This window comes from Dendrobates tinctorius, unplaced genomic scaffold, assembly GCF_039654945.1.
Source record: "Dendrobates tinctorius isolate UK_male_01 unplaced genomic scaffold, ASM3965494v1 ptg000014l, whole genome shotgun sequence".
In the NCBI taxonomy this organism is placed as follows: domain Eukaryota; kingdom Metazoa; phylum Chordata; class Amphibia; order Anura; family Dendrobatidae; genus Dendrobates; species Dendrobates tinctorius.
In genome coordinates, this window is record NW_027361682.1 from 1,878,944 (window position 1) to 1,892,559 (window position 13,616).

Here is a 13,616-nt window from a genome sequence, read left to right on the forward strand (position 1 = left end):
GGTATCGCTCAACACTAACTATGATGCAATATGATGCACTCAATATAATGCATAGAGGCACTATGATGCAATATAATTCAGAGGCATTATGAAGCAATATGATGCATAGAGGCACTCACTATAATGCATAGAAGCACTATGATGCAATATGATGCATAGAGGCACGTAATATAAAGCACAGAAGCACTATAATGTAATATGAAGCATAGAGGCCCTCAATATAAAGTATAGAAGCACTATAATGCAATATGAAACATAGAGGCTCTCAATATAATGCATAGAAGCACTATGATGCATAGAGGCACTATGATGCAACATGATGCACAGAGACATCAATGTAATGCATAGAGGCACTATGATGCACAGAGGCACGCAATATAATGCGTAGAGGCACTATGATGCAATATGATGTGCAGAGGCACAGACAGACTACGGCCATGCTTGAAGGTGTCAAACGAGACCAGGCCCACAGTTACATCCAAGAGAGCAATCTCTCAGAGTTCTGGATAAACATCCACTCTGAATGGTACATCTCACTTGTCAGACTGACCCCACACGAAGGAGCTAATTACTGAGCTGCAGCTGGAGGGCCGTCTTCATGGAGACACTGTGCTGCATTAACCCCATTTGTCTTCCTTTGGTTGGAGTAGTTAAGTCAAATCATGAGATGTAACCTGGACATATGGCTTTATTATAGCCTAGAGGTCCAAGGTTTATCTGCATATATGTGAAAACATACCTCAGCACATGAGCAGCTTCGGCACAAAGGCATGAGACTAGCATCAGCCCAGAGGCCTAGGCCATCAACACAACATTCCACCATGCACTCACCTGTGCTGGCTCCATACCTGCTAGAAAAACAGGGGGAGCTGGTAACGCCGAGAGCCCACCATGGAAGGAAGCAGCGTCCCGTCAGGAATGCTGCATTACTGCCAATGATTTCCTCTCCTGTGCCCCATGAGATCCAGGAAACCAGCCAGTTGCCTGTCTCGTTCTGCACTTCTGCGTTCTACCGTGGAACGCACGCTGACCTGCTCTGGCATCACCGGAGTGACAGCCTTCTCCAACGCGCGATTTCCGGAAGTAGCGGTGGCTTGCCGGTCGGGGTCGGAGCTGAGAGCCTCCACTGTGGGAGGAAGCGGCTCTACCCAGGAGCCTCGTTGGCAAACTGGACTCTGTGGCTGAAGGACCCCCACCCAGGAGGGTTTCAGCTCTGGGCTACTTGACAGGGGGAAGGTTTGGACCAGCCACCCGCTCCCCCTGGCCCCATCAAACGTTGACCTTCTATCTTCACTCTTCATTAAGCAACCTCTCATACAACCGTCCCCTGTTGGGACAGGAAAAACACTGGAGGGGCCTTTTAACCTCTCTGTGATCCTGTCCCGCTATAGGTCAAGGAAGGACTACCTCCATGGTGCTGTCCGGAGGTACGTAATTGAAAAAATGTTTTCCGATTGGGGTGCCACCTGCAGGTCATTGTGTCTTTCTGCAGGTTTATGAAAATTAATGTTTAAACTGTATTTAGTGATAAAATCATGAATGTGTGGTTTGTTTGGCTGTTTTCTTGCTGAAGGGAGCAAGTTTACCTTTCAATTGGTGTATCGTGTGTGTGTGGGGCGAAGTAATGAGCGAAAAAGCAGTGCATGTTTACAAATGTGTTGGTAGTGTGCTTTGGGGTACTGTGGTGCCACCTGCAGGTCATTTTTCCTTACTGCAGGTTTATGAAAATTAATGTTTAAACTGTATTTTGTGATCAAATCGTGGATGTGTGGTTTGTTTGGCTATTTATCATGTGTGTGTGGGTGCAGTATGAACAGGGATACAAAGGAGTCACCGAAAAACAGTGTTTAGAAATAATAGAATAGATTTATTTTTTTTACAGTGGATGTTGAAACTACTGTATGGCATCCATACGAGACAACTGTTTAACATATGCATCATGGTGAATAAGATGGACAGAGGCCACTTGGTGTTAAAGGGTTATTCCACCAAAAAGCCAAGTTATCCCCAATCTCGATGATAAGGGATAACTTACTGATTGTTGGGAGACTAACCACTGGAACCCCAAGCAATCCTGAGAACAGGACTCTGCAGCTCAGTCATGAATGGATTGGAGGGGTGCATGCTTGACTTCTGCTCTATTCAATGTCTATGGAACTGATGGAAATGGTGCTTAGCAGTTCTATAGAAAATGGAGAGAGCAGATGCCAAGCAGCACAACTCAGCTCCATTCAGGATGAGATTGCAGACCCCTGTTCTCAGAATATCTGGGGAGCTCAGCTTAACCCTGATCCTGAGTATAACTTGATTATTTGGTGAATAAACCTTTAAAGAGCCAGGTCCGTTCTCCTATTCTTTACAATTACAGTATCATACATGAACCAAAAACAAATATGCTCACACACATTCATTTACATGCACATAACATGATTGCACATAGACACACAAACACAATACATACACACAGATACACACGCATATATACCTGCACATACATACACAGATACACAAACATACACATACATATATACACACACATGCATATACGCACACAAACACATACTAATCTTCTATATCAGATGTCCAGTCATGGAGGAGGTCTGCCACATTGTTTATACATCAGGTGGAGAGGGCTGCACATACCAGTGTGGAGGATGAGGACACAGTGCAGTGAAGTGAGCCATCCTGCCCTGAACTCTAAACGTGATGGTGCTGGGAAGGCAACAGTGAAGAGAGCAGAAGACGTACTGTAATTAGTCCTGCTTTTCCTCCACTAGTGTCCATGTGTGCTGTGCAGCCCGGGCCTCCTAACACTATAGGTGAACACTCACTATTGGGGGCGCCATACAGGAAACCAGAGCCTGCAAGTGCTCTCATTGACCAGCATCTCTCTTCCTGCATGACACGCCCCCTTTTTCAGCACCCTCTCCCTGGCTTGGTGTACCCGAATGATTACAGGTGAGAGTGGGAGAGGCCTGGTCTCATGAAGCACTGGGGTCTCTGACTAAGGGGCCCCATAGGGGATGCGTACACCTATGACTGCAAGGGCCCCCCCTCCACCTTCGTGCCACGGTGCAGCTGCACTTTACATTTTAGTGGGGACTTGTACAGACAAAGACATTACAGAATAACAATAATCACTTAAATCAACAGATACGAAGAGGAGTGAGGGCCCTGCTCGCAAGCTTACAATCGATGAGGAAATAGGGGAGACACAAAATAGATGAATAGAACCTGTGACTTCTCTGCATTTAGTGGTCACTACTTACCTGTGCAGTTATCTGTAGGAATCTCCTCTTTACACGGCTCTTCACCCCTCATATATGTCTCTGTAGTATTAATATGGGGCAGATCTTCACCCTGAAAAAATATCGGAAAAGTCACACACATGAAGCCGCTTGAGAAGATCTAGACCCCATCTAATATCTATGATCAGCTTTATCCTGTCATCTCCACCAGATATAACACATACACTGAATGGCCACATTACTAGAGACACCCGTATAGTAACATGTAGGATCATCTCCTTCAGAACCTCAGATATTAATCACGTCATAGATTGCACAAGGTCCTGAGATGGTTCCCCAGGAATACTGGCCCATGACAACAGGATAGGTTCTTGTAGTTGCCGCAAATTAGATGAAGGTGCTGAGATGCTCTGAACAACCAATTCTACCTCATCCCAGAGATGCTTTATAGGGTTAAGATATGAGGACTGTGAAGGCGGAAAACAAGGAAAACTCACTGTCATATTCCTGACGTAAAGGAATGGAAGATCCTGGCACCTCCTGAAGAGAATTGATGTGTGACATAAAGGTATACAGTCATGGCCAAAAGTATTGACACCCCTGTAATTCTGTCAGATAATACTCAGTTTCTTCCTGAAAATGATTGCAAACACAAATTCTTTGGTATTATCTTCATTTAATTTGTCTTAAATGAAAAAACACAAAAGAGAATGAAGCAAAAAGCAAAACATTGATCATTTCACACAAAACTCCAAAAATGGGCCGGACAAAAGTATTGGCACCCTCAGCCTAATACTTGGTTGCACAACCTTTAGCCAAAATAACTGCGACCAACCGCTTCCGGTAACCATCAATGAGTTTCTTACAATGCTCTGCTGGAATTTTAGACCATTCTTCTTTGGCAAACTGCTCCAGGTCCCTGATATTTGAAGGGTGCCTTCTCCAAACTGCCATTTTTAGATCTCTCCACAGGTGTTCTATGGGATTCAGGTCTGGACTCATTGCTGGCCACCTTAGATGTCTCCAGTGCTTTCTCTCAAACCATTTTCTAGTGCTTTTTGAAGTTTGTTTTGGGTCATTGTCCTGCTGGAAGACCCATGACCTCTGAGGGAGACCCAGCTTTCTCCCACTGGGCCCTACATTATGCTGCAAAATTTGTTGGTAGTCTTCAGACTTCATAATGCCATGCACACGGTCAATCAGTCCAGTGCCAGAGGCAGCAAAGCAACCCCAAAACATCAGGGAACCTCCGCCATGTTTGACTGTAGGGACCGTGTACTTTTCTTTGAATGCCTCTTTTTTCTCCTGTAAACTCTATGTTGATGCTTTTGCCCTAAAAGCTCTACTTTTGTCTCATCTGACCAGAGAACATTCTTCCAAAATGTTTTAGGCTTTTTCAGGTAAGTTTTGGCAAACTACAGCCTGGCTTTTTTATGTCTCGGGGTAAGAAGTGGAGTCTTCCTGGGTCTCCTACCATACAGTCCCTTTTCATTCAGACGCCGACGGATTGTACGGGTTGATACCGTTGTACCCTCGGACTGCAGGGCAGCTTGAACTTGTTTGGATGTTAGTGGAGGTTCTTTATCCAACATCCGCACAATCTTGCGTTGAAATCTCTTGTCAATTTTTCTTTTCCGGCCACATCTAGGGAGGTTAGCCACAGTGCCATGGGCTTTAAACTTCTTGATGACACTGTGCACGGTAGACACAGGAACATCCAGGCCTTTGGAGATGGACTTGTAGCCTTGCAATTGCTCATGCTTCCTCACAATTTGGTTTCTCAAGTCCTCAGACAGTTCTTTGGTCTTCTTTCTTTTCTCCATGCTCAATGTGGTACACACAAGGAAACAGGACAGAGGTTGAGTCTTTAATCCATGTTAACTGGCTGCAAGTGTGATTTAGTTATTGCCAACACCTGTTAGGTGCCACAGGTAAGTTACAGGTGCTGTTAATTACATAAATTAGAGAAGCATCACATGATTTTTCAAACAGTGCCAATACTTTTGTCCACCCTCTTTGTTATGTTTGGTGTGGAATTATATCCAATTAGGCTTTAGGACAATTCTTTTTGTGTTTTTTTATTTAAGACAAATTAAATGAAGATAATAATACCAAAGAATTTGTGTTTGCAATCATTTTCAGGAAGAAACTGAGTATTATCTGACAGAATTGCAGGGGTGTCAATACTTTTGGCCATGACTTGTGTGATGCTGCAGGATATACTGTAATTACAGGACACTGATGAATAGTACTGTAGCTATATGGTTAACCCCTTTACCCTCAAGGGTGGTTTGCATGTTAATGCCCGGGCAAATTTTTAGAATACTGACCACTGTCCCTTTATGGGGTAATAACTGTGGAACGCTTCCAGGGATCCCGGTGATTCTGACACTGTTTTCTCGTGACATACTGTACTTCATGTTAGTGGTAAAATTTATTTGATATGACTTGCAGTTATTTGTGAAAAAAAAATAAAAATGGAAAATTGGAGAAAACTTCACAGTTTACCTACTTTGAATTTTCATGCACTTAAAAAAAAAAAGAGAAATATGTCACACAAAGTAGTTAATAAATAACATTTCCCACAAGTCTACTTTACAGTACATCAGCACAATTTTGAAAACAAATTTTTTTTTTTGTTAGGAAATTATAAGGGTTAAAAGTTGACCAGCGATATTTTCATTTTTACAACACCATTTTGTTTTTTGTTCTTTTGAGGGACCTCACGCTTCACAGGAATTTTTGGAATGTTTAAAAAAAAAAAATAAAAAAATGAACATTCAACTTTTTCACAAAAAAGTTTACTTCAGATCCAATTTGTCTTATTTTCCCAAGGGTAACAGGAGAAATTGGACCTCAAAAGTTGTTGTACAATTTGTCGTGAGTACGCTGGTACCCCATATATGAAGGTAAACCACTGTTTGGGCACATGGCAAAGCTTGGAAGGGAAGGAGCGCAGTTTGACTTTTCAATGCAAAATTGGCTGGAATTAAGATTGGACGCCATGTCATGTTTGGAGAGCCCCTGACGTGCCTAAACAGTGGACATCCCCCACAAGTGACCCCATTTTGGAAAGTAGGAACTTATCTAGATGTGTGGTAAGCACTTTGAACCCCCAAATGCTTCACAGAAGTTTATAATATAGATTTTATTTTTCGAAAGGTAACAGGAGAAATTGGACCCAAAAAGTTGTTGTGCAAATTGTCCTGAGTATGCTCATACCCCATATGTGGGGGTAAACCAGTTTGGGCGCATAGCAGAGCACGGAAGGGAAGGAGCGGCCATTTGACTTTTTCAACGCAAAATTGGCTGGAATTGAGATCAGACGCCATATCACGTTTGGGGCACAAGACATTTTATCACTTTTTATTCAGATTTTTTGGAGGCAGAATGAACAAAAACCAGCAATTCATGAATTTCTTTTTTTTTTCTTTTTTTTGGGGGGGGGGGTGAATGTTTATACTGTTCCGCATGTGGTAAAATTGATAAAGCAGTTTTAGTATTCGGGTCAGTACGATGACAGCGATCGTACTTTCCGCATGTGGCTGTGCACACCATGCGAAAAGTAAGCAGAACATTTGCGGATGGTACCCACGGTAGAGGAGAGGAGACTGTCCTCCGGGCTTTGGGTACCATATCCCTGTAAAAAATAGAATTTAAAATAAAAAATATTGTTATTCTCACCTTCCGACGTCCCGCACAGCCTTCCCGCCTCTCTCCACGCTCCCGGTCCCAGTAAGCCTTTGCGAGCGATGACGTCCGTTCTAGCGGGATCGCGAAGTCTCGCGGTCATTCGTGCGACGTCATCACAAATGACCGCGAGACGTCGCGAGAACGGACGTCATCGCGGTAATTGTCGCAAAGGTTTACTGGGACCGGGAGCGTGGAGAGAGGCGGGAAGGCTGCACGGGAGGTCGGAAGGTGAGAATAACAATATATATATATTTTTCATTATTATTATTTACATTTTATCTTTTACTACTGATGCCGCATAGGCGGCCTCAATAGTAAAAAGTTGGTCACACTCGTCAAACACTATGTTTGACGAGTGTGACCAACCTGTCAATCAGTTCTCCAAGCGATGCTACAGATCGCTTGGAAAACGCTAGCAATTCTGCAAGCTAATTACGCTTGAAAAATGCTAGTTTTTCCGCAGGAAAATTGCGGGAATTTAAAATGCGATTTTCCGGCGGAATGGAATTCCAGAATTCTCGCGGTAATTTCCGCTACGTGTGAACCCAGCCTCAGTGATAGGGGAATGTAATGTATCAGCGTAAGTCGGAGTTAGGGAAGGTAGTGGTACATTACCTAGAAAATCATCCAATTTGGGCAATGAAAAATTTGTGCTATCAGTGTAATAAGTTTGGAATATTTTGTAAATTTTGTTCGGGTTAAAAGTAGTTTGGGACTGTTCGTCTTTTATGGCGAAGATAGAGTTTAATCGCTCTGTTTCAATTTTCGGGCAAGCATTCGGTCCATTTTATTAGCGAACCGAAAGAATGTCGCTTGCGTCCACCTGATTGCTCTTTCCGTATTAGTCGTTAGCAAAGTGTTTAGCTGAAGTTTTAAGTAATAGATTCGCTTAGTTAAGTATAGAGAGGGGTGTGCCTGATTGGCGGTCTCTAATTTATAAAGTTCATTCTCGAGAGTGAATTGCTCCTTAAGACGATTCCTCTTTTTTGGGAAGCTATCCTAATGAGTACACCAGTGATATATTTTTTATGAGCCATCCAAACATTACCCATAGAGGTGTCAGGGGTAATATAAGGAAGAAGGTATTGAGCTCATGTTCGACCAGTATTCGCGTTTGAGGATCAGAAAGCAAAGATTCATTCAGTCTTTACGTATACAGACGTGCAGTTTCCACGCTTAATTTAAATACAGAGAGTACACTATCATGGTCGGACCAAGAGGAGGGGACATGTCTGAAATACATCAATGACGGTATGTTTTCTGAATTAGTTAGAATCCAGTCAATCCTGGAGTATGAATGGAAAGCTCTAGAAAAATAGGTATAACCTCTGGACTGTCCATGAGACTCTCTCCATGTATCCACCAGATGATGAGCTTGCAAGATACCAAAGATAGTTTTTTCCCTCCTTGACATGTCAGGTCTCCCCTTATTAGAGCTATCAAGGGTTGGGTTCATAGTCAGGTTAAAATCGCCCCCCCATATAATAGTATCATAGGGTATAGACCTTAGGGATCCTGCAATAGATTTAATTTTCATTTGAAATGTCGTTGGTGCATAACAATTCACAAGACAGATTCGCCTCTCCTGGACCGTGCCCCAAAGGATTATATATCTACCCTCTGTGACCACGACCAAACCCTCCTGTACACGGTGTTCCAAATTATTATGCAAAAAATATTTCCTCATATTTTCTCTAAATTACCTATATGAATTGCAGTCATTGTTATTTTCCAGTCATCTAATATTCTAGTATAATTGCAATGTTTTTGAACAAACTGCCTATGAAAACAGTATATTTTTAAAAATAAGAAACACTCAAAATGCATGTTCCAAATTATTATGCACAGCAGAGTTTTCAACCTTTTTTATTTTGAACAAAAAAATGGTCAGTTGTGAAATTATAAGCATTATCAGCTTATTACAAAATGAAATCAAACAGTTTTCAAGTCAAAACTTTATTCTAGGTGATGTTACATTTGCACATAGGACCCCTTGTTCGAAAGAAGCTTCTGAACTCTCTCATCCATTGAATTTGTCAGCTTTTGGATGGTTTGTGCTTCAATTGTTTTGCATGTGGACAGAATACCCTCCCAGAGCTGTTGCTTAGATGTGAACTGCCTCCCGCCATCATAGACACTCCTTTTGATGATGCTCCAGAGGTTCTCAATGGGGTTGAGGTCAGGGGAAGATGGTAGCCACACCATAAGTTTGTCCTCTTTTATGCCCATAGCAGCCAGAGATACAGATGTGTTATTTGCAGCATGAGACGGTGCATTATCATGCTTGAAAATGATCTTGCTGCGGACAGCACGGTTCTTCCTCTTGAACCATGGCAGGAAGTGCTGTTTTAGAAACTCCACATAGATTATGGAGTTCATCTTTACCCCTTCAGGGATCCTAAAGGGGCCGACAATCTCTCTCCCCATGATTCCAGCCCAAAACATTACTCCACCTCCTTGTTGGCGCCTTAGCCATGTTTTCATGGGGTGTCCATCAACCAGCCATCCTCCACTCCATCCATCTGGACCATCGAGCGTTGCACGACACTCATCGGTGAACAAAACAGTTTGGAAGTCAGTCTTCATGTATCGTTTGGCCCACTGGAGACGTTTCGGCTTGTGTGCAGTGGATAGAGGTGGTCGACAGGATGGCTTATGCACAGCTGCAAACCTCTGAAGGACCCTGCATCTTGTTGTTCGGGGGACGTTGGAGGCACCAGCAGCTTCAAAAACTTGTCTGCTGCTATGACAAGGCATTTTTGCAGCTGCTCTTTTAACCTGATGCAATTGCCTGTTGGAAAGAGTCCTCAATTTTTCCTTATCAGCACGCACACGTGTGTGCTGGGAATCAGCTACATACTTCTTGATTGTGCGATGATCACGATGAAGTGTCTTGGCAATGTTGATTGTAGTCATGCCTTGACCTAAATACTCCACAATTTGTTAATTCTCAGCAGCTGACACATCCTTTTTCTTTCCCATTTTGGCAAAAAATGTAGGCTGCTTAATAATGTGGAACAGCCTTCTTAAGTAGTCTTGCCTTTATTTGGACACACCTGCCAAACTAATTTGCACAGGTATCTGCAATTGCTTTCAGTGATATCAAGAGCCCTGACACACATCACCATCAATGAGTTTAAATGACAAACAAAAAAATTCTAACCTTATCACTCCTAAACTCTTTTTGCATAATAATTTGGAACACAGTTTATGAATGGGAAGGAATTATGTAGCAATATAGCGACACCTCTTGTTTTTTTTTATCATGGGTAGCAAGAAAAAAATCTTGAGTAAAGCTTATGAAAAAATTTGGGAGATGAGTTATTAGAGAAATGAGTTTCCTGTAGGAAAAGCACATCAGGGGAATGTTTCTGGTAATCAATAAAGGCGCGTTTTCTTTTTATCGGGGAGTTGAACTCCCTAACATTGTGCGATAGTACCTTTACCTTATACATTAGGTGGGCATAGAGAGATTCTAATGAAATTTCTAATTGATCTACGACCCGGAATAAGCATTTTCACCTTAATCACGAATCCAAAAATATTTTGACATCTCATCAACACTCTTTTAGGGAAGGGAGGGAAGGAAGGGTAACAAAAAATACAACAAGAGAAATGGTCACAACCAATGACCAGTTTGTGGGCTATAGTGCGCCGCCCCACTATCAGTGGAACCATAGGCAGTAACAGCCCAAAATGGAGTGGCATATTTACTCCAGGGGCACAACACTCCACTAATGGGAAAAGGAAACAAAAAATAAAAAGCATCATATAGCAATACTATCAGAACAATATCTCGGCATTTTGGCCACTCTGAGAATATTCCAGCACATTCGTCAATAGTGGACTCAAGAATTAGACTATTTGTTGTGCTGTGATTTAATGAGTCTAGCATGGCGAACTTCTGTCCACTCTCTGCACGGTCTCTGTCTCTGTGGTAAGGCTCCCGAATCAGAAATCGGGATGCCTGCTTTCTCCAGCGCTTTTCTCCCTTCCTCGTAATTTCTTGGAGAATAGGTGGCGTTGCCGTAGGAGAAAATTAAAGCATGTGGGAATCCCCACCTGCATTTAATCTTTGCTTTTATTAAGGCCAGAGTTATGTCTTTCATGGCTTTTCTCCTTATTAGAGTTGCCGGGCAAATATCAGGAAACAGAGATACAGTATCTGGGACACCTGGCAAGCTGTTCAATTTTTGAGCAGCGGATAGAATCAGGTCTCTGGATTCTTGATGGTGCATTTTAAGGACAATATCCCTAGGTGAGTCATCAGATTTGGGACCTCCCAAGGCCCTGTGGATCCTGGTAATTTTTAAAGAATTAGGGTCTGCTTGGGGCAGGAGGGTGCAAAAGAGATTTGCTGCAACCTCCAGTAGATTGGAGCTACTTTCCGGCAGTCCTTTAATTCTGATATTACTTCGGCGAGATCGATGTTCCAAGTCCTCACACTTTAGCTCTAGGATCTCGAGTCTAGCATCTTGTTCCTGTAGTTGTTCACTATTATGTTCAGCGGCATCTGCTGTGTCATCCATTCTTCTTTCCAAATCGTTGGTTCTTTGAGCAATATCCTGGATTTGCTGCATGAAGTTGCTTACAGCAGAGGATAATTCGCTCTGAACGTTTTCTGAATGGTAGCAAGGAGATCCTCCCTTGTCATTGGAATCATGTTTGTTGGAGTAGTCAAGTTAGTTTGCTGTGACCTCTGGAGGGAGCTCCCGGTGTTCAATGAGGTTGATTGTGACGCTGACATAGTGTGATTAGCTGCTTTTGTACGTTGAGTCATCAGTTGTGTGATCGGACGGGTATTGCTTTCTGATGTAGCAGGTTTTTTTGGGACGCATTGCTCAGAGACCTCCTGCGTTCTGAAAGTTATCGCATGACAATTACTTATATAGGTGGTTGCATATTTGTGCCGTGGTGACGGATCTAGTGTTCCATAATTATAGTCCACCAGGATCGTCCATGCCCTCCGTGTTGGATTTTAGCAAGACATGGGGTAAATTTTATAGAACAGAGTATGCCTCTGGTGCAGTCCTGCTGTAATACCCCTTTTATTTTACAGGGGTAAGGGGGCATATGAGCCTGTTGGTCAGAGTAACAGCCTTCAATCGCTGGCCACGCCCCCGTTTTGTGTTGGGTTTTTTTATAGCTTTGTGGAGCAGCACTTCTCCTCAATCAACACCAGGTGTCAGTAGAGCACTCCCAAATAATTTTAATGTGTGCTCTATTCTTATATTACATTTAATCCAGGATGGCTTCTCTTTTTCCCTTCATATACAGTAGTGAGAGGAGGGAGTGCAAGTGGTTTTTTATCCAGCGAGGCTTTGGGTAGAATATACTCTTTAATTATGTCTCCTCCACTGCTATCTTGGTGCCCTCCTCACACCTCTGTGTGCCGCCTGTTATAGCGGCGGATGAAGGCAGGAAACTCCCTGGCACCGACCGAGCCGAGGGCCCAGCGTCCCAGATATCACAGGAAGCCACTGGGCAGAGAGCAGCAAGGAGACACCGCAGCTGCAGCGGGAGATAACCGCCGCGCACAGCTCTCCCACAGGACCACTCCGTCCACCCAGGAGGGCTGGAAGCCAAGGGAGGAACCAGATGTGGGACCGGCGGAATCCTCTGCCACCCGCGCCGCCCACGGAGCAGGGGAACAGCCCCGATAGCAAGGTGAGCAGGGAGGGGAGGAGGGAGCAAGGGAATCCGATGTGACTGCTTGACTGCACCTTCGTGGTGTGGGAAGGTAGTTGAGGGTACCTGTCGGCCACGGACTCCAGGGGTAGGAAAATGGCGGCAGCTCCTCCCCAGGCCTCCCTCTTCAGTCCAGACTCCCAGCAAAGACCAGTAAGTGGTTATTTCTCAGACCCGGTTTTTCCCCCAGGAGGTGTGGAATGATCATATCTCGATTCTGAGGATAAGTTAGCTTTATCTTCAGTTATGTTCGTTTCCAGCAGGAGCTCCTGTCAGCCACGTCTGCTCACTCTCAGAGCTAGCCACGCCCCCGCCTTTTTTTTTTTATGGTGTTCACTGAAGGTCAGTTTTAGAGGGCAGGTCATTACAAACGCAACGATACTAAATATGTGCACTTTTATTGTTTAGATTTTTTAAAATATTTATTGATTGAATAAATATTGATTTTATTTTTATTATTTCCTTCTAACTTTTACACTGTGTCCCACTATGGGACACTCATTTTGTGCAGGTTGACCTCTTATATGGCATGCAGATCTACATGCCATATAAGCTGTCAGCGCTGCACTCTGTGCACACTGACATCAGAGACTTCCTGACATGCACTGCGCATGACAGGAAGTCTCTGAGCTCTGGTAATCCGGATGTCGTCCTGACGACATCAGGTTACCACGGGAGCGATCGGGACACGTCATATTGGGGGGAGGGGTCTCCGCGATCTAAAGTCAAAGGGGCTGTGAGAGCTGACAGCCCCTCTGCCTGATCCTGCAACCCTGCAATCATGTTTGACCGCAGTGTTCTGGGGGTTAAAGTGGTGGGAGCGCTCCTCCCATGAGTGCGGCTGACCACATATGACATACTATTCCGTCCATGGTCATAGGGGCCCAGGTCACATGGACGGAATAGTACATCTAAAGTCAGAGAGAGGTTAATGTTATAGTTTATTGTAGTCACTTTTATGTGATGGTTATGGACTGTAGGCAGCTG

At 43.7% G+C, this 13,616-nt stretch overlaps 1 protein-coding gene across 1 annotated transcript in view; it reads right to left on the reverse strand.

Annotated features, from left to right (window-relative positions):
* LOC141073609 (uncharacterized) overlaps window positions 1-13,616 on the reverse strand; it is a 75,112-nt gene that overhangs the window by 43,404 nt on the left and 18,092 nt on the right. Inside the window, exon 6 of the mRNA XM_073560910.1 lies at window positions 3,270-3,360. Coding sequence (XP_073417011.1) covers window positions 3,270-3,360 — 91 coding nt within the window. The remainder of the gene's footprint in view (window positions 1-3,269; window positions 3,361-13,616) is intronic.